The 26632-nt window shown below is 44.7% G+C and overlaps 1 protein-coding gene across 16 annotated transcripts in view; it reads right to left on the bottom strand.

Annotated features, from left to right (window-relative positions):
* LOC117887252 (canalicular multispecific organic anion transporter 2-like) overlaps positions 1 to 26632 on the bottom strand; it is a 255099-nt gene that overhangs the window by 168070 nt on the left and 60397 nt on the right. For 13 of the 16 annotated variants that reach the window (XM_034789635.1, XM_034789622.1, XM_034789620.1 and 10 more), the window contains 8 exons: positions 21977 to 22128; positions 20718 to 20903; positions 19418 to 19532; positions 18250 to 18405; positions 13412 to 13480; positions 10241 to 10334; positions 9004 to 9188; positions 8356 to 8787 (listed from right to left, as the gene is read on the bottom strand). In XM_034789635.1, coding sequence (XP_034645526.1) covers positions 8356 to 8787; positions 9004 to 9188; positions 10241 to 10334; positions 13412 to 13480; positions 18250 to 18405; positions 19418 to 19532; positions 20718 to 20903; positions 21977 to 22128 — 1389 coding nt within the window. The remainder of the gene's footprint in view (positions 1 to 8355; positions 8788 to 9003; positions 9189 to 10240; positions 10335 to 13411; positions 13481 to 18249; positions 18406 to 19417; positions 19533 to 20717; positions 20904 to 21976; positions 22129 to 26632) is intronic. The other 3 variants (XM_034789625.1, XM_034789627.1, XM_034789639.1) reach the window with 1 other exon arrangement.

The raw sequence follows: 26632 nt of genomic DNA, 5'->3' as shown, positions 1-26632 counted from the left end.
CTAATTCTGGCTGTTGGAGTTGGTGTGCAGGTGACTGGGTGGTGTACAGAGGCCTGGGATATACAAGAGCTCAGACTAGATGACCTGGTTCATTCCTGCCTTGAACTTTATGACTGAGTCACATATTTGTGCACCCACTGTGATATTGGAGGAGTCACCAGTGATTTCCACTTTGGTCCATTAACAGAATGTCAAGTGTGCACCTGCCTTACCATTTTAATAGAGTACTTATACCATGGTGGCTTAAGACAGGAGGGCAGATTTTAGGGCTTTGATCCAAATTCTGTTAGAGTCAACAGGAACCTTTCTATTAACTTCAATGGGCTTTGGATGAGGCCCATAGAGTACAGCTGTATCTGATATTAGATTTGTTCTTTCCACAATACCATAAACCACGTAGCAATGTGCCTACCCCTCAGGGCAGAGGGGTACCCTTACTTGCACTGAATACTAGCTTATAACATGTGTCAACTTTTTGAAATCAGTGGGGTTACTTGTGCAACAAAGTGCTACTGGACGTCAATAAGGGTATCACAATCTAGTCCTTAATGAATCTCCAACCGGGGAGAGGTCTAAAGCAAAGCCATTTATCTGAATCCTCCCCCCACCCCCACATTAGGAGGGGGTCAGACAAAGGGGGAATGGGCAAAAAATCACCATGGCTTGGGTTTGATTTTGCAAAACTAAAACCTGATTTCCACAAAACAAAACTAAGCACAGGTTCTACCCACCTTCCTCCAACACACTAGAATTTCATACTTCAGATATTGCCTTTAGTTGGAAATCCACTACATTCTGAAGGTAAACTTCTACCGGATTATCATTTATAATCAATCAATTAACTGTTGGATTTATACATCCATTATTATCCCAATTGCTGGGCTAGACATTAATATTTATAGCTTTACTGAACTACCTCAAACGTCTTATAGTTTGAGCTGTAGTTGATATCGACCTGTGGAACCACGTTGTACACATACACTGCTTGCAAACCTACTGATGCCAATAGAGTTGCATGGGGTGAAAGCAAAAGCCGAATTTTTCACACTGCATACAGAGGATCCACCCAGCACCTCCAAGCACAGAAAGGACAATCGAATGGCACATAGGGTGTCAGTGAATTATAAGGCCCAAGTTTTCATCATGGGTCTGATGTAAAAAGGATGACCACTTTCAAGGTTACAGTCTTGCCTTCGCATGACAAATAACTTGAAACAATTTGCTCTGACTAAATAATCCATTGATCCCTTGATTTCCTGTATCCTGATTGTATACGCCCCTTCCCCCCTCCCGACTCCATCTTTTTAATTCTGGATAATGCCACCACATAGCTCTTATAGAGACACATTCAAAAGCCCAAGAAGTCGATAGGAATTATTCGATTGACTTTAATGGGCTATGGATCAAGCCCAATGGCACTTTTTATTCACAAAGAAGATCAATGTCTTTATCCCCATTTGTAAAATAGGCACAGAGAGGTGCAGGGACTTGCTTGTGGTCACTCAGCAGAGTAGTGGCTGAACCTGTGATACTGGATTTCCAAGTCCAGTGCCCTACCCAGTAGACAGCTAGTCAAAACAGGCACCTTGGGAGTGCATAAAATGAGAGAGTTTAAACACAAGCCTGTGCATTCCCCCTAGGAGCTGAGCAATTAGCAGTTTGAGCTGGTTTGGACTGTAAAAACTGGAGCTGTCAGTGTAATTGAGTGGAATGGGTGAAATGCTTTCTGTGCTTATATGCACTCAGCCAGGAGTCTCATTAGCAACTGGTAATAGCTAGTACAGTGTCCATTTTAATGAAAATGCTCGGTGACAAACTGAAACCACCTTATGAAGTTCTAGATAGAACCTTGATAGCTACCCCAGCCCTTGAACATGTAGTAAGAGCTGTGACTTGGTCCAGTTAATTTTGTACACTGGACGGGTTCCAAAAGGATCTATTATTCAAAGCATTTCTGGTATTTATCTTGGGGATTTGAAGTGAATGGTAATGCGTCAGCAGCACAGAATGCCTCTTTATGTTCCTTTCGTCCAGTTTTAATGCCAAAGATATTTTGGGTTTTGTCTAATTGTTGCAGCTAGCAGTTCAAAGGCTACATCAGATAATAAAGGGGAAAAGTGAACTTCCATCATGTCCCTCTATTCAACATGTATGGGAAAGGCTTGGGACATGGATCCATCAGTCATTACTGAAGCTTTGGCTTCCTTATACAAGGCCAAGTTCTGGTCTCTGTTATATCCATGTAAATCTGGAGTCAAAGGAGTTACTCCAGATTTACACCAGTGTAACTGAGAGCACCGTTTGGCCCATGATCATCTGAGCCACATCCAAATCTCTGTGAAATAAAAAACGAGTACTTCCAGTCGACCCCCATCAAATGCTTTCTCTGCAAAGTCCAGATACACAGCATTGCTTACAATCAGCCTGATTGCTGCTGGAGTTTGCATTATGTTCAAAGAGATATATCAATTATGTTATTTAAATCACATCTATTTGTTCGTAAGACACACCTGGCCAGGATGAATAAAGATGTGGAAGAACAAGAAGAAAAACAACCACCAACAACCCTTTAATTCAGTTGCTCGTTTAGACAGAATGTTATGGGCATGATCTTGCTGGCCTATTGAAGCTAAACTCCCTCTGTGCTCAATGCTCTACCCAGCTGACAAAGAGAGACATGCCCCAGGGGTCTATCCAGTGGACAAAACACGTGCATAACTCCCATTGATATTAACCAGTGTTATGTTCAAACATCAAAGAGGGAATAGAGAACCCTTTAGAGACTACATTAATGAGATCTATTGAAAAATAGTTTCCTGGTTAGGAATTTCGGATATTATTAATGTGTTTCTGAGGGCAGAAGGGAAGAATGCTGACATTAAAAGATGACTGATATACGTCTTGGAGTCATACAGAGACATTGATCTATACAATTTTTATTATAGGAAAAAAAATCTGCTAATAAACCATCCATGCCTAACAAGTCAACTGAATGCAAGCTAGAAGATGTATTATGAATCTCAGGACTGGATTATTTCATTCCAAACACTGAGCGGGGGAAGACTGAGATAGTAAAATAGATGATTCCCTGATTGTTGATCTGCTTGTTACAAAACTAGTGCAAAGCACAAAAAGAATTATTCTCACTTTGCATATGGGGGATTGTGTTTGAAGAGTCTTTTGGTTTGAGACTACGTAGCTTCCCCTCTTTCTGCTCCTATTTCTCACCAGCTTGGTTCTACATTACAATGGACCTTTTGCAGAATGTGGAAATTTCACTGTGAGTGAGAGAGAGAAACAAAAAACTGGACCAGCATATATGAACATCAAAGATCTCAGGTCAGAGTCCATTGCAGTTACCCCTGTATAAATCCAGATTTGTATTGGGCCATTATTTCAGTGGAGTTCCTCCAGATTTACACCTGTGCAACCAAGAGCAGAATTTGGTCCCTTGATTTTATTTTGTGAAGAAAAGGTAATGGGCCTGATTCTGGTCTCACTTACACCAGTGTTCATTGGGTGTGAATTCACGGAAGTCAATAGAGTGACACCAATGTAAACTGGGCCCGGGGAGATCAGACTTTGGCCCTTGTTCTAGTTTTTAGTTCAGTGCAGAAAACATCAAGTACATCCAATAAGGACAGCTTTTTGGGAGTTGCTCCATAAGGGCACATTTAGTCCTCTAGGATCACGTTGATCTAAATAAGAGTCCAGCTTGTTTATTTTCTTTGGAAAAAACTTGAAATTTCCTCTTGTTCTACCCAGGTTAAATTGGGGGCAAAGAGCCCAAAAAGTGACACGAGGAAATCAGAGCAGGAAGCTCAAAAAATACTGAGGGAACGAATTCTTCAATCTACACACTATTTTCCAGTAACCGCTGTTTCATTATTTGTTAGAAAAAGGGAGAAAACTCGTGGTCTCTGTGGAAGAATTCAGGAGCACCCTCACAATGAGGACGAGCCAAGAAACATGAATCTTATTTTACCAGAATATAGCACTTTCCATCTCAAACGTGCACCACGTGGTTTACCAGCTATTACCAACAGAACCATTGAAACACTGGGAGGACACTGGTCTAGCAAACAATCCACTTCATAGCACAGCACAATAAAATAGGGATGGGAAGTTTGGCAAAGTACACCAGAGCAAACCCAGATCTTAAAGCATTCCTACAGGGACTTTAGTCTGTTTACAGTAAATATTTATACTGTGTCCATGGAAAGCAGAGAAGACTACAGTCTTTAAAAATCTCAGCTTAAAGATGCAGTAATGCGGTAATCTGATTCAGAAATTCATTCCGAGATTGCAGTCAGTTACCAACTTACTAGCTGCAGGATGCAAACTACGAGATACTGCACGCAGTATGTTCTGATGTGCCACTTACGTGCTTGGTTCAGGTAAGCGGGAAAGAAATCTGGTCTTGAGACGGAGGATAAAAAAGTCTCCAGCTAGCAATAAGATCATGATCTTTTGATAATTTTAATAATGATTCTTCTGAGAATAATTACAGGCCCTTTTCTTAGAAATTCCATCTCAAGGGTGACCAAAGTGGTTTGCAGCACTTCTAGGAGGTTAAGAACCAGGTTAAAGCAATCAGTTAAAATTATAGCCTGAGAGTCCACATCTGAGACAGAGTGGAATAAGTATATTTTAAAAAAGGAGATTTGTGGCTAGGCAACTATATCTTGGTCAAAAGAACCTCCGTTTCTCGTCAGTATGTACTTTGCAATTATGGTCGTCTTTAGCATCCATTAACATTCTCAAAGTTCAAATTTTCATTCTCCAATACCAATGAAATGTACTAAGATATTTCCTCAACCTGCTGCTTTCATAGTCTCAGTATTGCCCCAGCTGCTTCTCCAATAATTACTGTTCGCAGACACTTGCCCAGACTAACACTACGATGGAGAACGAGGCCTATTTCAGACCCACGCTGGTTGCTCATTGCATCTGAAATGCTCACTAAGGTAGACTAGCCAGTGTTTGTGCTGTGCTGCATTTTCCAGGCCCGGTCAATTTACAACTGACAACTTACAGGTTTCAGATGCTGGCGGATGCCTGCCTTTTTCTGTCCAAATATGGATGGCTAACACCCATTTATCTCCTTTCTGGGACAGTAACAGGAGTCACTGCCCAATCTATTGAGATCGCAGGTCTAAGCAGACTAAGGGCTTGTCTACACTTAAAACACTGCAGCTGCGTTGCTGTAGCACTTCAGTGAAGACACTACCTCCACCGACGGGATGGCATCTCCTGTCAGAGTAGGTAATCCACCTCCGTCAGAGGTGGTACCTAGATCAATGGGAGAATTCTCCTGTCAACCTAGCGCTGTCTACACCAGGGCTTATGTTGGTTGAACTGCGTCGTTCAGGGGTGTGGATTTTTAACACTCCACAGCAGCGTAGCTATACAGAACCTAATTTCCTAGAGTAGACAGGCCTAACACACACCACAAACCAAGAAGCTCCCCCCACCTCCCCCACAAACCTGGCTTCCTCCTGGTTCAGCAATTAATTCCACACAGTCTTGTGTGCCCAAGTGATCTAACCACCAAATAAAGAAAACAAATCCTCCCTTATTGGCAGGATGTCCCCACAGCCCCAGTCCTCTCCTTGCCGAGAGAATGAAGGAGAAAGAAGGCCAGGGTCTTTCCCCAGCCTCCAGTCCTCTCCTCCTTCCAAGAAGCATTCTACCTCGTAAGAAACTTCCGGCTTTTCACGATTCCTAGTTCACAAGGCACAGCAGTCAGCAACACTGTCCATCTGCCTAGTGGGCTATAGCTCCTCACTCCTAGCCTGATGCAGTCCCTACAGGCTGCGCTTTTGTTTCCAGGGCAATGAATGGGGTTTAAGCCTTTCCTTGTTCAGCATGGACTGGAGTACACCCTCCCCCCCACCATAGTCCCCAATCCTGCTCCCGTCAAATTGAAGGGGAGCAGGACTGGTGGGTCTTTCATGGACATCAATTCGTCACAAGAACACGGAGACCATTATCCTAAAGATCATCAGACTTTGCTGCCGTAGTGTCAATCGCTATCTGCCTAGAGTTTGATTTTAGCTAGCTGTCAAGCCAGCTGTCCGAGAGCTAGGGCAGTTTCACGACTCAGAATAAGCCTAGACCCTTGGGTGAGCTGTATATGTTTTTAGATTCTCCCTTTATTAGCAATTTGCTTCTCACATGTTATTGTCTCATCCTGTTTGTAACTCTCCGGATAGGGAGCGAAATTCTCCTGCTGTATCTTACGGAAGATGTTTCAAGGTCTTGTTAGCCTTTGCAACGTCCCCCTGCAGGTTTTGCTAACATAATAGAAAAAGGTCAGGGATGAATGAGAGAAAGATCTCAATAAAATGAGATGTTGGTGTCACATATACGCTTGTACGCACAGGGAGATAAAGTTCCAGGAGACCTCCAGAAGCTGAGATACGTGGGGAAGGTGGTCTGCAGGTTTTTATTTGATAAGTCACATTCTATGTTCCTTATTGCCTGGAGGCCAAGTTTGGTGTTAACCTGCACCCCTGATTTCCCTTAAAGGGGCTGGACAGGGTGGATGACAGCTCTCAGTTTGGTTCTTTGTATTTAGATGCATCTCTAGTGCGGTTGCAGTGACTCTAATGCTGAAACTGCTCTGGCATTTACACAAATTGGGCACAGCGTCTCATTGCAAATTACACACATTCATTTGAGAACACAGATCCAGGGAAAATGTAAAAATGGGAAATGCCTCTTAACCACCTCACATCTCTAATCAGTGCAAAATTACAGCTGATTTTCTCCCCCTGCCATGCTTTTAGCAAACATTTTCTAAATGGCACTTCTCAGACCTCTGAAAGAGACATACATATTGGACTAATGCCTCTTCATTATACCCTGGTCTCCTCCCCTGTCCCACCCCGACCTGCATCCTGTGCACCTACACAGACTAGCCAAATGTTACTCAGAAAATGCACAGATAGCCAGGCTATGTCCACTGCATGACTAATATCACTTGAAAAACAGAAGTTGAAACCAAATGACACAGTCTTCCAAACACAGCTGCACATCCCAGATGGACCACATCAGCCCTCTCCCCTGTATGTTGCCATTTATGGTTCTGCAGAGAAAGCAGGTGAGATTTGAGGTGCTCATTGCTCCAACATGGAACCAATTGGAACTTGGTGGTTTCACTGAGTTTGCTTTAAGATTTTGGCACTCATCCTAACCCAAAACTGAAAAAAGTTGGGATGGGGAGGAAGGCGGGGGATAGAAAGGTGTGAACGACATCAAAGAAAAGCTTTGCATGATCCCCTACAAAGTACATCTAAAGCGCTAAGAACAGAACGGGCACCACGCTCAGGTCCAAGAGCTAAGAACATCTGGGGCTCCTTTCAAAGCCATTTAATCGTGCCTCCTGCTGCAAAGCCCAAATCTCATTTTGTAACTTTCACTCTCCCCCACCCCACCCCCCCACACCACCTGCTGCAAATTGATAGGCCACGGGGGCTCAGTCCCTTTGAGGGACACAGGTTATGCATCCAGAATCGGCACTTGTGTCTGTGCAGACTGATAATGGGTGTAACACGAGGAGTGGAAAATGTGTGTTCCAGCCAGGGCTGCAGTGAAGCCTAGGTGGAGAAACCTCCAGGGGAGGGAACATAGGCACCGACTCAGTGGGTGCTCCGGGGCTGGAGCGCCCACAGAAAAAAAAAATAGTGGGTGCTCAGCACCCACCAGCAGCCCCATCGATCAGCTCCTCCACCTCCCCTCCAACGCCTCCTGTCCGCCGGTGGTCAGCTGTTCAGCAGCATGCAGGAGGCACTGGGGGTGAGGAGGCAGAATGGGGCAGGAAGAGGTGGGGCGGAGTGGGGATGCGAAAAGGCGGGGGCAGGGGTTTGGGGGAAAGGGGTGGAGTGGGGGCGCGGTCTGGGGCAGAATGGGGGTCGAGCACGTCCCCGAGAACTCAGAAAGTCGGTGCCTCCGGGAGGGACTATGGCTTGTCCATATGTAATGCACAGAGCACACCCACGGTGCTAAATCAATAACAGCAAAGACGTAAGAGGAGCCCGTCCTTATTCCCCAGAGGCCTCAATATTACCCCACAGATACCCCAAGATTACTTCAGCTTGAAGTACAACCCGACACCACTTGGCAGTGCAGCGTTAAACATCATGGTAGCATTTAAGCTGTCCCAGATGACCTCATAACCCATGGACCCCCTGTGGCTTTTACGCGTGATTTACATGATGTTCTTATGTCTGGTGCTAGAGCAGTGGACTATTACTCAGCGCTCAGCAGTGTTGTTCTGCTACGGGAACGGGTGTCAGTTAAACACAGGAAAGCCAAGAAGTGCAGCAGCCACCGACTCTTGCTTTGTCTTACCAGGTTGCCTTCATCATCAGCGTCATCATCATCCATCTGGAGCTGCTGTACCAAGACTCCTGGGGAGGTTTTCCCATTGCAGTCTTGATGCTCCGATGTAGCGGTCCGGCTGCTGTGCATGCTGCTGGTTCGGTACAGGGAAGGCACCTGCAAGGTATCTTGGAGATCGAACGAGCCTTTCGTTTCCAGCGACGCCATGCGGTGAGGTAAAGAGCCGTTGACGCTCCCAGCCCGGCTGGACCTCTCCTCGTCCGAGCTTTCCCCTTCCTCCGAACTCTCCTTCCCGTTCCCAGACAAGAGGGACTTGCGCTCCCCACTCTGGCTCCGGCGTTTCAGGCTGGGAGCCCGCCCCAGGCTATTCCAGCTTGACCGGCGACTATTCCAGCTGCTGGCTGCGCTCCAAGGGCTGTGGGGAGAGCTCTGTATGCTGGACTGAGGAAGGGACAAGAACATGGAAAGAGTCAACCCAACATCACTGCCACCATCTCGTGCTTGTTCCCAATGGGCAGGCCTAGCGATACCAAGGCAGCGAGCACAGTATAAACATCTAGACAGACAGACAGACAGCCCACACAGCTGGAAACAGCCACACAAACCAAACAGAAACAAAGCAGCCACAAAGTGTGATCAAGAAGATGAGCTGCATACCGGTGATTTGAGTTCATAGGCATTGGGATCCATGGAGACACTGCTGGCCCTGCGAGATTCATAGCCCCGAGCTGCATCTCCGAACACGGCACTTTTTGGCATTGGCATTGGGGTGGCAGCTGTGTGGATGATGAGGGGTGGGGTCAGACTCTTCTTCAGCTCTGGGAGGTCGCTCAGTACCATCACTGGAAGAAACAAGGAGTTTTTAAAATACTGCAGCTCTAGGAACATGCAATAAACCATCATTCTCCGTCACCCTTCAAGTTGAATCCAAAATCAGGGTGACAAAGGATGTGATGGCCCTAAAGGAGCCAGCTCTAATCAGAACATGGGGAGGACATAGGGCCAATAACGTCATTTCACGAAAAGGAGAGAACTCTTCAATTAATGGGACAAAGGAGATTTTTAATGAGTGAGTGGGAGGTTGGGTTTTTGTTTTAAAACCAGAAATTGCATGGCACGGGGACTTAAATAAACCCGTTTTAAAGATCAGCAGCCAAGAACAGACATTGGTTTGTCATCTGCTGCTTCAGGAGCACCAGCAATCTGCCAACCATGCCTCCCCCAACTTCCCCCTTCCATTAATTTCTTTCATCTCCTCCCAAGCTTTGCTTCCCACAATGTCCCACCCTCTCTTCCTGTAAGTTCTTTCCCTACTTCCTCTCCCTACGCTCTTCCCCAGTTCTCTTCCCTTTCTGTACTCCTTCCTCCACGTTCTTTCAACAGAAGTCCTACAACACTGCCGAGTGTGCTTTGTGGCCCCACACTCTCCTTCTTATCCCCTGAGCTTCGACTCCCCCAGTTTCTCCTCTTCCTACCTCCCCAAATCTTCTACCTTGTGGACAATAAATATGTCTCCCTGCAAAGCTCATCCTGACCATTCCCTGTGCCTGCTCTCCAAGCTTTAGTGCATCACAGCTCTGCTGCCTGTCAAAATGGTAACTACAGGCAGCGGCTCCCTGCTGTTTCCTTCCCCAGGTATAAACCCCATATCAATAGTATATGGGCTGATTCTTGGGCTTTACTGGGAGATAATGGACTAACACCATTACATATCTTTGCCTTTAGGTCACGATCCATGACTCATTTAAAATCAGTTATACCTTGATAGAGTCTGCAATGGCCTGAGATACTGCGTAAACACTCCCCCAAGAAGGGCTTTCCTCTTTTGGACACATTGTGTCTCCTATCAAGTGAAGTTGCCCTAGAAGGACTGATTTCCAGCGTGGTTACTTACAGGCTGGGTTTGACAAGTTTTTCTTAAGTCCACCCTCTTCTTCCAGGCTATGAGGGAAAAGATCTCCCTCAGAATCAGACTTAGAAGCATCTCCCTAGAGCAAAACAGAGCAGCTTAGCAACCAGGATAATTGGCTATGGGTAGTATGGAAATGCCTTTTGAACAATGGGTCCCATCTCCAAAAAACACACCTACTGACCCACTGAAATTTGTACCACAATGGGACATCACCTTCCACAAAATGAGGCATGCACATATTTATACCACATACTGTTAACTATACTCCCAAAGGGCAGAGCTACTGTATAGCCCCCAAAAGCAGCCAAGTGCTGGGGTCAGAAGACAACCACTTGACCTCCTACGCTGGAGCTGCACACCGGGCAGACACCAGGGAAAGGACGTAAACCTGATGAACGTTCTTTGGATGAAAAACTGACTCTCTTTGTCCTTGACCATTAATATGGGACTGGGGATTAGCACTGTTTACACACAAGCACTGAACACAGCTCTTTCCACTGAAGCTTAAATGAAATAATCCAAACTTCAGCAAGTGGCATAAACACTTGACTGCAGGTTTCAGCAGATAACTGGTGTCTGTCTCTGAAAAGTTACATAAAGTGCCATAAGAGCACTTGGTATGTGATAGACCAGCTCCCAAAGGGAGACAACCCAATAACAGCTAATTAGGCTTCCCCAAGCTGCCCATTTCACCCAATACTAAGTGGGAAAACTGTCCTATTTATTTAGGGGCGTTGCATCCTGCTGTACTATTTAGAATGCCAGGAGTTGACGAGGGGTTTCCCCTTTTAATCTTGGTCTGTCATCAGAAACCTATCCAGGAAACCAACGCGAGTCCCCCTTGAATGGTGTGAAATAATTTACCATGGCTCATCACTTCCATTGCTTATGGTGCTCTGCCAATGCCTAGCTCAGGCATTGCTGACATCTGACATAGGCTGAATCAAGACCTTCTCAGCTCAGCCCTTTTTGATTCTGTCCATTGGCACTGAGGAAAAATACTTAGGGTGTGGTATAATCACAATACATCAGCCAGGAATAGAGCTTGCCAGAATTATTCCCACCTGAAGGGGGTTGATTTACTACTGAAACCATAATTCTGGCAAAATGGCCCCCTCCCTTAGTATGATGTATATGGGGAGGGGAAGGGGGAAGAGGGGAAATGCAATGACAAGAGAAAAGCCAAGCAGAATCTTACTTTAGCTCTAGGAGAACCTAGGTGCACAAGAGAACCCAACACCTACAGTGAAGACTAAGCTGCACTACTACTCCTGGTCCACCCTAATGAAGTTTGGTGCTTGGGTACATGTTTGATTTTAAAAGCCAGAACAGGCTCCAGCTAGGAGGGAAGTGCTAGAGTGGCAGACTGAAGGAAGTGACATTCAATACAAGACCCAGACCTGCACTCCTTACTGAGGCAAAGCCCACCTAGAAACTCAATGGGAGTTTTGCTTGACGAAAGAGTCCAGGGTCGGACCCACATTCTCAAAGGAAAACACCCTTTCTTTGGTTCAGCCAAACAGTTATGTTTTCTCCAATCACACTGTGGACTCTCTCAGAGAAGTGTCGTCACGGAAATAGAGAGCATGAAAGGAAGTCCTTGCCTTTTAAATTTCTTCCTGTCCTGCAAAATCACCCTGTTATTTGAGGAAACTCACTCTGCAGGGCCGGCAGTATTTCAAAGGGCGAGGACTGCCACTTTCAAGAAGGAATATTAAATTAACATTGGCCTGAATTTAGTTCAATTTTTAAATTCTCTGTCTCTTTATTGGAATGTGGACTTCAAGTATTCTCTCCCAGAAAGCCTGCCACTTCATTTTTCCTTAATGGGTCGTTAAAAACTAATAAGCAATGCAAATAGGTTTCATTACTTAATTTGTGTTCCTCAAATATTCTGTCACTGACAAAGGGTGCACTCTCAGGGGCGATAAGAGATGCACATTAATGAGGAGGAGCAGGACCACATGGGGATTGCAAACTTCTGTCCCCACAGCACCAAACCCCGTGTCTTTGAAGCAGCCTACTGTAGCTGTAACAGAACATACCATCACCCCCTTTAATGCGGTGTGTGACATATTAAGTGCGGCTGCAGGCAAGCATCTCCCCGCAGGGCCTCGTGGTCATTACCTGTTCTTTTGCTCCCGGTTTGCCTTTCTGGATGGAAAAGGGTTTATGAGAGAACATGGAGTTAAAATCCCTTTGAAATATAAGAGTATGTTGAGATGGACCATATGGCACAGTGGCTAAACCAGCAAGTACGAAAGAGGGCAGAATGTACCTGAACAGGATAGAAAGTGCCTTTGTGCTAAAGTAAAAGCCAGAGCTCGCAGGACAGAACAGAAAAGGGGTGGAAGTGAAAAAGGAAAGACGCATGAGAAGGGAAGGGTTGGGTGAGTAAAGGGCAGGGGAGGCAAGGTTTGGTTAGTGCTTGGTTTCATAGCTTCATAAATTTTAAGGCCAGAAGGGTCCATTATGATCATCTAACCTGACCACCTGCATAATACAGGCCAGAGGATGTCACCCAGCGATTCCAGCAACCAGTCCATAACGCCCGGTGGAGCTAGAGCATTTCTTCCATCAGTGACTACTGCAGCTGCCTCAATGCTAATATTGACTTCTCCAGAGCACAGCGCTCTGACACACAAGTGTCCACAGACAGCCTTGATTCTAGGTCCTTTCAGTCTTTGGCAGTTCTCTCCACTCCACCACATGCAGCTAGAGGGGCTAGGGCGGACGTGCATGAGGGGAATGAGGTTTTGTCCAGAAGCAGGGAGCAGCGTGCGTGATCAGGGAGGTGTTTGACAAGCATGCATGGGAAACAGCATCACCCATACCTCAGGTTTACAAGGGGCGGGCGGGGGAGGGGAGTTTAAAAGAGGCATTTGTGAGCTCTCCTGAGTGGGAAGAGTCGATTCCTGTACAGAAAAGACACAGGAAGCCAGAACAGTTTCAGGTGAGACTGGGGAGTCTGTGTTGACCTGTCTGACTCCACAAAGAAGGAAGAGACTTAAAATCAAGGCTTGCTTGACAATGACGACAAAAGGAACGACAGCTACTACAATGAGAACAGCATCATGGTGTGTGACCAGTCACCACAGAGAGAGACAACTACCAGACGGCGTTTGGGTGGGTTCATGCTGAGTTCTTACGTACCACCGACGAGTCGACAGGCAGCTGAATACAGCTTAACTGCCCACTCGCGTCTTCTCGCTTGGTGATTTCCTGAAGTAAAAATGGGGGAAGGGGAAGGAGGGTGGGTTGATTTTTTACAATTTCGGCATCAAAATTGAGAGTGGATCATAAAAAGAGAGATAGAGAGATAAAAGGAAGCAAAGTAAAAAGAAAAAAGGGTAGAGAAGGATAATATGTACCCATCAGTGGCAATTTCATACCAAGATTAAAAAGCAGAATAGGTCACAACACTCTGGACTCGTCAGACGCCACTGACTTTGTTCAGTGCAAGGAAAGGATGAAAGGTAGCACAGCCCTTAGAAGAGATCATCCTTACCTTTAAAAGAAGTGTTTCAAAAGGAGTATTTGATTTAGCTCCAATGTGATAGCTGTTCGCATTAATGAAATACCGTCTGATTATTAAAACCATGTATGCTCAGGTTTTTTGTGGCTGCAAAATGAGATCTGTATTTATTATGCTGTCATTAGGCAGCAATGCATGCGTTTAATTAACACATAATACTGATCCCGTTAAAGCCAAACGAAATAGCTAGTTCAAGGGAAGCCATCAGAAACTTTTATAAATTAGATATGTTGTTATTTTGATTGGGCCCTATCAACTCTCATTGAAATCAATGGGGACTTGACCCAAAGTCAATCGGAGTCTATTGACATCAGTGGGTTTTGGATCAGGTCCTGGGGGTTGTGTCTGAGTAATGACTCCAGGATTGGGCCCCAAATACCCCCAAAACAACATTTTTGTACCTACTTTATCCTTTTCCACTTGGAAAACACTTATTATTCCCCTTTGCATTTCCCCTTCCACAGCAAAAGTTGACTTGACAGACTTGTGTTTACTTTTCAGCATATTCAAGCATGTTTGGAGACACATGTGCAGCTTTGGGAATGGCATTTTTAAATTTAGCTGCACACTATAGAGGCAATAGGAGGAGTTTGCATATTATTTTTGGTGTATCTCTCACCTATCACATTGGTATCTTGGCACGGGTTATGAGCTGGGTAAAATTTTTCAATCAACATTTTGCAGTGAAAAATGCAGATTCAGGTCAACCAAAAAAAAATGTTGTGTATTTTCTGTCAATTTTGGTGAAATTGTTTCAGTCAAATAAAAAAAACCCAAACCCTATTTTTTTACAAAAAGGCAAAATGTTTTGTTTCAATATTTTCTAAACAAAACATTTTGACTTTTCCTTTGTTTCAAAATTACCTTTAATTTTAAAAAGGGAAAAAAATCTCAATCTAAGCAAAAGGTTTATGTGACCCAAAACATTTTTTTTTTACTTTTTGTTTCACCAAACATTTCAAAAAATGTTATTTCTATTGAACCCAAAACAATTTTTCCTGATTTTTTGAAATTGCCAATGAATTGAAAAATCCATTATTTGCACAGCTCTTGCTAAGCCAACTGGGCTAACTTATTGGAGGTACTGGATTTTGCATCCCTCTATACATTAGAACAATATTTAAGAACAGTAAGTTAAAATTTGGATCCAAACAGGGATAGCAATGTCTTTCCAAGCATATATTGTACATGTAATTTAAAGTATTATAAAATTTGATTCTAATAATAAAACACATGAATAACCCAGCAAAAGATTAAACACACAATTATCCTTCATAAGGATAATCCCAATGAAACTGACTGGAGTGTAAAAAGTATAGGATGTGACAAAAATACAGTACAAAATCTAAATCACTGATGAGTGAAAATTGATCATTTCCCTCTGTTTGAGTCCCAGGAGAAGTCAAGGTTCTGTTGTCTCAGATTGTTTAGCCATGGTCTGGTACTACACCACAGACTCTGGGTTTTTATCTTAGTTAATGTATAAAGCACGTAAGTGCTCTGCATGCATACACAACCCGGTCCTCACTGAACCTTGGTTGCCTTGTGATGGGAAAGGTGGAATTAAAGAACAACGGGCACAAAGAAGGGAGATGAGACAAACTCGCAACTGAGGATTGCCAGAGACAGGAAGAGAAACCAAGGGGAACATGAAATTGAGAGGATTACCAATGGAAGAATATGCTTCAGAGATAACATTATCATGAAGTCCCCCAGGAGAGGAGCTTTATGTCTGACAAAAAGCTCTCTTACCAGGAGTCATTGTTTGTTTCAGAGATAAATCCCCAGGGCAGAGACCGGATAGTTCACTCAAGTAATATCGTATTAGCAGCTCTATCAAATGGAGTCACACAGCAAATCTTCCACACCTTAGAGCTGCTGTGGTTTCAGACACAAATTCTGAATCTAAGTAATTCACAGAATGTACATTAAAAAAACCCAGGCTGCAGAAAATCCTGTGTGTGCCCTTCGCGCATAATAGTCAGGTTACAATGAAATACAGGGATCTCTGTTGAAAGTTTGGAACAGGTTCTTTTTGTTTCTTAACCGCATATGTACATCTGCTGCTTAGCAACCAAAAGACCTGCAAAGGCATGCACTAACATTAACAAGGTGTTTGCAGCTGGAGGAAAGGCACTCAAGGATCGGAGAGAGAAAGGCAGCAGTCACACACTCTGTGAAGAAATCTGAAGGACAATGAAATTAAAAAAAAACCCAAATAAACCAGGAATAGAGGGTCAAGGACCCAAGAATAATCACCTGAGATAAAAGCTTGGTGTTATTTACAATGGGAGATGATCTCACCTAATTTCACTTAGGAGATGGCCCCCTGCTACGTGTGTTAGCAAGAAATGGAAACATTTTTTTGCTTGTAAAGCTGAATAAAATAGGCAGGAGCAGACCCTCGGCGGATGTAAGAAGATGTAGCTCTACTGAAGTCAAGAGAATAATGCCGGTTTACACCAGCTGAGGGTCTGGCTCACCCTATCCAGCAAACATCCACCCTATCTACATGCCTGCCTTAAAAAAAACTGCAACTGAACCGAGAGGTTTGCGTACAAGATTTCATTTGACTAGAAGACTACAGAGAACTTCTTACCATTCGCCAGGGGCTGAGGGGGTGGGGGGGGGAGATGACCATATATTACAAAAGTCTGAGTCACAAAAGGGGCAAATTCCAATGGTAGTGACACCGGTGTAAATCTGGAGTAACTTCATTAGCATCAACGGAGTTCAATAGGAATGACACAAACATAACAGACATCAGAATTTGGAACTAAGACCGGGGGCCCAGGTTTTGGCCTCAGTTGCACCAAGTGTAAGACTCTGATTCAGGGATGCACTTAAACACACGCTGAACTTTAGGTATGTGCATACGTACCATCGACTTCAAGTTAAGCATGCGTGTTAGTGCTTTCCGGAACTGGGGCCTAAATTAGGCATACCTCCCCTGTCTTTAATGGAGTCACTCCGGATTTACAGGAGTGATTTTAAGATCAGAATCTGATCTCTCTATTCTAATGTCTAGAGGCAAACTAATTTCCTCAAAAAAAACACCTGGATTTGCATTCTCAGTGAAATGTTGTTATGCTGTTTTTAAAAAGTTAAGCCCTTTTCTTTACTGGCTAGTTGCAGCAAGTGATATTTCTATCAGGTGGCCATTCTAGAATCAATGAACAAGACTGACCAGAGAGAGGCTGAGTTTCAAGTCAGACATCACTCCACAAGAGGACAAGGTTGTTGTTTTTTGTTTTTTTTACCTGTGCTTACTTTTACTTAGGCAAAGCACATACCACCTCCTGCAAAGAAATCTTTTGTGATTCAGAAGAACTTGACAATGACCTTAACTCCATTTTCCATGACAGAGAAGACAACTTACAGAGAGAGATGGATATGATAATAGGCAATTAAAAATAACACACTAACCCAGTGTGAAATGACAATACACGTACATACACCCTCATCCCAGAACTATTCAACAAATTATCCCCTTAAATGGCACTTGGAAAATATCAAAACAATCAGGTTGTATAAATAGCTAGTTATGGTGTGATGGATTATTATGGCACAGGGAGGTGACAAACTTTAATGTTTATTATTCCCTCAACACACACAGCCATCAGCTGAGACATCACTCTAAATTACAACCTGTACTACTAGATACTGATGAATAGTGCTGGCTTGTACTTCCTTATCTAAGCCCTTCTGCAAAGCGTAAAGTTCTCTCTTCTCCTTCCTCATGAACATTTTATGTTTTTTTGCTTCTGTTAGCCTGCAGAGACCTGGGTCATAGGCAGCCCTGGTTGTCTGCTAGTTTCAGGGAGTTCGTTATATATTCATTCACTATGAACCGCTTGTTAGAAAGACACAGGGTCAAGTTCAATTCAGATCTAAGACCTCTTCGCTGACTTCCCATAGATCCTTATGGAAGGTAGAGGATATTTAACAGAGGCTCCCAGCCCTGAGAATCAATCGATAGCCTAGGAACAATGAAGTTAAAAATGTGCAAAAGTGTCACTGAGCCGCAAGCAGGAAGAGATCGACAACACAGACCATCCCAGAAAGATAATTATGTCACTAATCTCTCACCAACCTGCATAACTTTACAGGGATGGCTTTTTATCTGGCTCCCAAACACAACGAAGCCCCTTGCAAAGACATTCTTAGAGCATTTTATTCCATCAGCACTGACTGACTCACAGCTGAATCCTTGCAATTATATTAATGCTAACAAAGCTTTTCATTTAAGCTCAGTTAAACAGCCTGGTTTATTGCACTTGGTCCTAGCTAAGAAACAGAAAAAATAAGAGCTATTTTTTTCTCCTTCACACTCTCTCTCTATTTAAGTTCATCAGTTTCCCTTTTGTAAATCTAAATTCCAGATGGATGTTGGTTCGAGACCCTCCCTCGCTCTGGAAACAAAGAGATAAAGAGGGGAGCCTCTGTAAGGTTTTACCTCAGTCTGGAAACCTTCCACCAGGATGGCCACCAGTAGATTAAAGAGAACGTAATTCCCAAACGTCATAAGGGCGATGAAGTAGAGAGCAGCCCAGGAAGAGGTTGATGCCATGCCGTTGTAGAGAACCTTGTTCCAGTCTTCTTGAGTCAGAATCTATGGAGAAGGAGCACCGTGAGCGTAAAGGGACATCACAACAGTCCAACATTCACTAGTAACCCAGCGTTCGGGTTATATGACTAGGGACACTCATCTTTCCTACATGCTCTTACTTACGCTCCAGGTCGGCAGAGTTGTATCTTCAGCCTTAAACAGGCAAAGAACCTACTCTTGGGGAACCCAGCACATTGGTAATATGTAATACTAATGCTGTACAATGGCTGCTTCTCAACAGTGCTGTAAGGGAGAGAAGTGCACTCACGTTCCACATGGGCACAGAAGGATTGTTACTTGGCTCAGGTCACCCAATGAATCAAAGCAAAGACAGGGATAGCACCTGATTCCTCACCCTCTCCCTCCCCTTTCCCCTTCCTCTCCCCCTTCCCCTTCCCCACACTCTAACCCCAAGGGCTGCAAGCTGCCCTAACTCTGTGCATGGAACTCCAGTTGATATCAAGGCCCGTACAGAGCTTTAAATGACCACCATGTAGCAGGCACTGGCATTTTGTTCTGTCTGCAAAGACAGATGAAGATCCACCAAAGACTCGGAATACACAGTCTAGATTTGCCAACAGCAATACACTACTCAGTACAAACTATTGCCATAAAGCAGATTCTCCTTACTATGGAGACAGGACTCCAGGCTGGCTGTCGTGCTTTGCAGCTCTCATTGGACTTGTGTCAGCCTTGCTCGCAGACCCGTCCTTTACTCAGACTAATTACCCCTCTGTCGCTCCTCAGAATCTTACCACTGCTCCTGCAAGAGCCTTCTCTTCTGCAGCTTTTGGCATCTCCGGGAGTTCCCCTTTCATCCGATCTCCATGGATTGTCTCATATCATCAGAAAATGCTTCCCCTCTCCCCCCTGTTGATACTCTTTGGTTTCTCTCCCCCTCAGCTATTAGTTTTAGTGAGCTCTGCAGAGCATTGTGGAAAGCAAATCTAAACTCTCCCCCCCCCCACTTACAGCCCCACAGTGCGTGCTTGGTAAGGAGTTCTTGTTGTTGTACCTGGAAAACCGTGACGATGGCCCACAGCAAGGAGTCAAAATTCTTCCTGTCTGGCAGGGTGTCTCCATCTCGCTCCGAAGCAAACTTACAGCCGAAAAGATGCATCCCCAGGATACTGAGCACAAGAAGAAGGCAAGATGCAGTTGAAGATGATGTTAAGAAAGCAACATAAAGTGGTGGCTCTCTGTGTCTCAGGATATTGTATGCCTAGCAAACAGTTATTGGGAGCAATACTTCCCTCCATGGAGGAAAGAGAACCTTAATTTGCTTCCTGCCAACTCTCCCCTCAGCAGGGGCGGCTCTATGTTTTTTGCTGCCCCAAGCACGGCAGTCAGGCGGCCTTCGGCGGCATGCCTGCGGGCAGTCCTTGGTTACGAGGATTCGGCGGTGTTTCTGTGGGTGATCTGCCAGTCCTGCGGCTTCGGCTTACCTGCCACCGAATTGCCGCCGAAACCGGGACCGACGGACCTCCTGCAGGCACGCCGCCGAAGGTTGCCTCACTGCCACCTTCACAGCGACTGGCAGGCCGCCCCCCATAGCTTGCCGCCCCAGGCACGCACTTGCTGCGCTGGTGCCTGGAGCCGCCCTTGCCCCTCAGTATATCTTGGGCAAGGCCAGCCTTACCCCCTGTATATTAGAGACTGGCTCATCCGGGGTTGGATTTTGAGCAGGTTTGACTTATTAGAAAGATCGGAGTAGTTTTCAATATCTGCACCTGGGTTTGGATTTCCAACACCCCCAAAGTTCTGGGCTGCTTGAATCTCAAGTGGATCCAATCCCAAACCTTTTGCACAGAGAGAAAAAGCAAAGCAACAATGCAAAGGGGATAAAAGAACCATGTGTGAATGAGACTGACTCGGACAAGTTTATTCTAGGAGCATTCTCTTCTCTGCCCTTTGAAAGACAGTGTTTTGGTTAAGGCTTCCGGCTTGCCCTCTGGACCACAGCAGGAACGTGATGTCATACGCCTGCTGCCTTGGGGCGAAGCCCGTGGGGAATCACCTAGCAGAAGGGATTTCCCTGGAGAACACCCTCACAAACACAGACAGGACATTTGGCAAGAATTGCAAGACTCTAGCCAGGGGCCGGTCTGCAGTGCCCGTACCTGTTATGGAGGCTACTGTGCTTCTCATTCAGCAGTTCACTTCAAGAGAGCACAGACAGAGTTATTTACTTTTGTGAGCAATCATGAAACCTATGGATTCTCTTCACATTCTCGTCTAGTCACTGGACCAGAAACTTAAAGCACAGAGCCAGAGCAGGGCATGAAAGGAAATCAGAATCCATGCCATGTACTCACCTAAAGATGAAGATGAAAAGCATCAGTAACATGCAGAAGGTGGCCACGTTGTCCATGGTCTTCATAAGGACCACTAGCTGGCGCTGGAGGGCAGGCATGAAGCGGACCAGCTTCAGGACTCGCATGAGACGGAATGTCCGCAGAACTGACAGGCCCCCGCCTTGCTGTCCCACTATCTCCCAGACGCTAAGGAAGAAAAGAGATTAACAGTATGGGACTGGGTGTGGAAAAGGAAGAACTGAACATAAATGCACGGAGACAGCGACGATAGGAAGGGAGAGAGAAGTGAAAGGAAAGATCCGCTTTCCAAGTTGGTGAAGCTCAGAGAAAACAGGGATGTGAAGTAGGGAGCCTATCAGGAAGGTCTGTACGGACAGTGCCTTCTGATACCTGAATTAGTGTCAGATTTGCAAAGAATGGAGTCCCATTAGAGCATGCCAAAAACATGCCTGTAAATCACTGAGTGCATCTGAATGCACAATTACAGTGTTCACATGTGCCCAGTGGGGAAGTGGGCACAAAGACCCAACAAGACATTTGTCAGCTGAAGAGTTTATGTCTAAACTTCCCCAATATCTGGACGTGTTTGGGGCTCTCTCTAAAAAAACCCAAACAAAATCAAAACCAGGCAACCAAAACCCCACAAAGCTAGCCTTGGCATGCAGGGGTGTGGGCAGTCATTTATCTATAGGCATCTTTAATAATATACAGTAGATGGTATAAAATATGTCACAGCAAATTAATTAACACTGCATAGGGAACCAGTGATGGTCCATTAGGGTTCTTACAGAAGGTGAAAATAATGATCCAAGGATTCAAATTCATGATATTAATGATGCACAGAAGTCAGAGAGATGGGGTGTGTATACTTTGAGGTGCGGGGGAGGACTATGAAAGAGGAACTCAGAAGTAGGCATAGATATGAGGGAACAGAAAGGACACGTGCTATTAAATAAGGCTCTAAACGAGGTATCACAAAAAAGCATGGCTGGGCACATGGAAAACTTTGGCAAAGGGCCATTATACTAAGGATAGCTGCATATCTAATGAACTACCAAAGACAATAACAAGGTGGGTTGCTACAGGGAGTTTTCAGAAGAGTAGAGAATTTATGGAGAAACAACATATGGGGTACAAAAGCTAACACAGGAGCACAGGGGCCTAAGTGACCCAGAAAGGCCATTTTATCCATTATCCTCTGTTTTAATTCAACAGTCCAGAGAACAGAAACCCTTGTAACCAGACCACCATGCTTGTACCTGATCACTACAATGATCCCATCAAAGATGTTGTATGGATTTTTGATGTAGCCAAATGGACCATACACGAGGACTTTCAGCAGCATCTCCAGGGCAAAGAGGCTAGTGAAGACAATATTGCTGATCTCCAAGGCATTGGTGAGTTCCTCAGGCTGCGATTAAGAACAAAGGGGGGGGGGAGTAGTTACATGATACAAATCTGCTCTCTAGAGGTGCTCAGATTTAGACCACAAAATAGACCAGGGCCAATTACAGAAGGATGCAAATGGTGATGTAAAGTGCATGTCACTAAAAGTATAATTTTCAGCCAAGTGAGTAAAAGAGCAAGATAGCAGATGGAAAAACTCCAACAGGACAGCGTAAAATATAGCACTTATTATAGATTATAGAGGTAAATCCACCCATTAAATCCACATTAACTATAGCATCACCACTTTGATGCCTGGTGTGATGCCATCAACCATGGTCATTCTGGCTAGTGCAACAGTCCTTAGTAGACCATGTGCATTTGATTGATTACTACTATAACAGGAGACATTTGTAACACTGTCCAATAGAGAAATTGAGCATTATCTGTAACTCACACACAGATTATCCTATACAAAGGGCAAACCAGAGTGTTTTCTCACACACATCAATTACGGGTCTATTCTTTAATTTACTAGGTATCTTAATCTTACATAAAGACTAAAGCTAAGATTTTCAAATGTGATTAGGGATCGTAGGTGCATAACTTGAGATGCCTCAAAGGAACCTGACTTCCAGAAAGTGCTGAGTGCCCTCAATGTGAAAATCGCTCAAGGTTTCTCAAATTGGGAACCTAAAAATGGAGGTACCCCAAAATCACTAGACACTTTTGAAAATCTTACTCTGCACCTACTCTCTAAATAGAATTAGGCAGAGATACAAGCAGCTGGAAACAGGGTCTTATAATGGGAAGTGTCAGGCAACCTTAATAATAGGTGGTGCTACCAGACTTGCATTTAATACTTTGAGCTTCTCCAGTGCCTTTCACCTGGGGATCTCAAAGCACGTTACAAAAACTAATTAAGCCTTTTGATATACATGTGAGCTAGGCACCAACTATGATAAACACATTACAGAAGAGTAAACGGAGGCACAAAGAGTGAATTATCTGAGGTCACCCAGTGACTCTATAGCAGAGTAGAAATAGAATCTGGGAGCTGCGACTCTCATTCTCCTGAGTTAGGTCCCAATCAGCAAAGTATCTAAGCATGTAAAATTTAAGCAACTTTACAACTGACAAAATAAGACGAGGAATATCCTAAAATTAGCTGGCAATTTCATCTGTGACCTGGCGCCACTGTAGCATGTGCTGCAGGGCTCTAAATACAAGAGTTCCCACTCTTCTGAAACCATGCAAGACAGGAACAGAAGTGTTGCAATACCTAGGCACAACAGGGGTGGTTCCAGGATGTCACCGTAGCCTTACACAGGATGTAGTCACTTGCAATCATTTGTGCCTCAGTGCACCGAGATACCCACAGTGAATAAGGCTTTATAAATACACAGATTAGAGAGACAAAGCCATTTTTTGCACTGAATTCTCTTTCTTTGTTTCTCAATGTCTAAATCTCCACAGACGTACGCTGAATCTTATATTTCACTTTGCCTTCCGCCCTCCTGGCATAATATTTACTCCGTAAACCTGGACCAAAATTGTTCCGACATCAGATTGTAATCCCTCCAGATTTGCACCAACACCGGCAGGAGTTTGTTATAACAAAATTAAATCCCTATCTAGTGATTGGGAAAATGGCTGTGTCAAAAAAAAAAAAATGTTATGGAAGGGAATTACCGGGTGTGCTTAGCAGATATTGTTTGGGCACTTCGGATCCCTCAGCCATTTCAAAGTGCTTTTGATTCCCTTCATGACATCAACAGTACTCAGCCCACGAAAGAGGCCGGAGCTCAGAAAATATTTACTTTTTCAAGAACAAAAAGGGCAGAAGGCAAAAGATTTACATGTGCTGAAGAGGAACCAGAGGGAAAGAAAACAAAGGGTTATTTATCGATTTGCAGCTTGACGCGTCACTCTCATCAGTAACTAAATCCTGGAGCTAGAGTTTGACATTACTTTTCTTGCTGATCTTGAGTTAAAATAAAACTGCTTTAACTCACGCGATTAAACACATACTTGGTTTAAAATGATCTATGTCCTGGAACACACACACAAAATCATAAATCGGCCGAGAACTTGTATGTCAAGTGCCATCCCAGGACAATTTCAAAAGCCTGCACTTGTCATGAAAACTGCCAACTCATTCATAACTGCAGAGGCTCAGAGACAGCCTGTGCTGTTATTTTCTTTATGGCAGCTATTTCGTTATGCAAAGAAATGTGCTCTTGGAATCTTTCCTCCTCACACATCATTACCAGTAATTTGGAGCCTATAGGTCACATTCTGCCATCAACAACACCTGTGCAATCCTTTTGCCATAAAAAACATGATACAGTATGTCTGCTCAACAGGGTTGCCCATGTATAACAGAGGGAAAATCTGGCCCTGCAATGAGAACTCAGTGAACTCTGCTGATGGTCATGAGCCAGGCTAGAACCTGGCTCCCTCTCCCATAGATGAGCTATCCATTCCTGGAGGATGCAGGAAGAAACATTAAAAAATGAAGCCAGTCAAGGAGGGGATCTAAGATTAGGCTGACCAGATAGCAAGTGTCAAAAATCGGGACAGGAGGTGGGGGGTAATAGGTGCCAATGTGAGAAAAAGACCTAAAAATCGAGACTGTCCCTATAAAATCAGGACATCTGGTCACCCTATCTAAGATTAAGTACAAAAAAGTAATAATACTTTGCACTTAACTGGCGCCTTCCGTCTGCTAGATGTACAGGTACCATCCCCATTTTACAGATGGAGAAACTAAAAGACAAAGAGGGGCCAATTGATTACCCCAAGTCACACCGTGAGCCAAAGGCAGACCTGGTAGTAGATTTTATGGGTGGGATTTCCCAAAGAGCTGAGGGATTTAGGCTTCAAACTCCCACTGAAATTCAATGGGAGCTGGGCACCTAACTTGCTCGGGTTCTTTGACAGCCTATTCAAGCCTGATCCTTCTATTAAAAGCAACAGCTATGTATACAGAGGCAAATAGCTGAGGCTGCATTCCCCACATGAGAGACGTGCATAAAGCAAGCCATTAAAGGCACCTGATGCAGGCTGTGTCTAATCCCAACGCGTCCCGGACACCGGTTCTTTGTTTACAAGTGCCCTGCAGAGCTTTAACCCTGGTAAGATGAGAGATAAGTACAGGGACCTGTCAGTGGGAATCAGCCAGTCTCCCCACTCATTGCCAGAAGGACCGGAAAGCATTGTTAATAATCAGCCACAGCTCAGAAGGGCTTCACCTGACAGATGCTGTTGTAAATCATCTCAGAAAGCAACATCCTGAGGTAACCAAAATCTGTAATTGGTGTCACTGCTCTGGCTGGAGTTCAAGCTGTGGGAAAATCATTCTGGTGCCAGAGAGATGGCCTGGGAGCTGAAGTGGGGAATACAGGCGGCTTATGTTGTTTATCTGGCAGGAAAGCCATTAGATGCGAGATTTGAAAATAACCTGCTTCCTGCATTACAAAGAGCAAGGATGTCATCCTGTAGCCCGCACCACTCATTAGTGGGCTCTCCGGATCTCTAACTCCAAGCACTTTCAGAGCTCAGGAGGGGGGTGGGGGAGACGGCATGAGGATGGGCAGTGCAGATGCTGGGAGCTCGGTGTCCCTCATACCAGCATCCAGGTTATGGCAGAGGGTTTATCCTTCGCTCTCATCAAACAACGCCTGAGGAAAAATAAAATCCATCCATTTCCGCTTCCTCTGAATCCTGTCATGGCTCTCCCATGGCCGACATGGACAGAGTCCAGGTAACTCTCAAGGAAAAACCACCCATATTCAGTCTGTAGCGCTTTCCATTCAGCCTCCCTTTCATGAGCACCGTATCCACCATGTCTTTGTTTACCAAAGTACACGTGGCTTGAGACTGTCAAAGCTGCCTGGGGGATTTGGACCTGAGATTCCCAATTGGGGGTCCAAATCCCCATAGGCAGTTTGAACAGTCTCAGCTGTCCTGTTTCCAAGGAGACATACAAAAATATGACTTTCAAAAACTCTCCTGCCGTAGGGTATGTCTACATTGCAGTCAGAGGTATGCTCACAGCACACATAGGCCCACCTGAGCTAGCTTTGCTCTAGCGAGTGCAAATACCAATGTAAGGATCTGCAGATCTAGAACTCAGCATTGTAGGATCCTAGGTGGCAGATGCCTCCACATCACCCCACAGAGAGCCAAGCTGAGCAGCGTCCAACAATTACTGGAGGGCTAGGCAATGCAGGAAGTACCAGCCAAAGAGGCCAGAGTGACAGAACTTCTGTGGCTGCCTGATTGGTCCACATCAACTATTTAAACCAGGAAGTTGCCCCGGGGACCCAGCTAAGCAACAATGCAGATTCTGCTTTGCTACTGCTACAGGCTTCGTCTTTTGCCCCATCTTACTCCAGACTCTTGCCTTTGATTCTGGCCATGGATACTATTGGGCGAGCTGCCTGTGCCTCGGTCACTACAACTAACACAGTGAGCTGCAGCAGCATGAGTACGCTATACCAGCTTGTCTGGGACCCTGAACAATT

Source organism: Trachemys scripta, chromosome 14 (assembly GCF_013100865.1).
Source record: "Trachemys scripta elegans isolate TJP31775 chromosome 14, CAS_Tse_1.0, whole genome shotgun sequence".
Lineage (NCBI taxonomy): Eukaryota > Metazoa > Chordata > Testudines > Emydidae > Trachemys > Trachemys scripta.
This window is presented reverse-complemented; position numbering and strand designations above follow the sequence as displayed.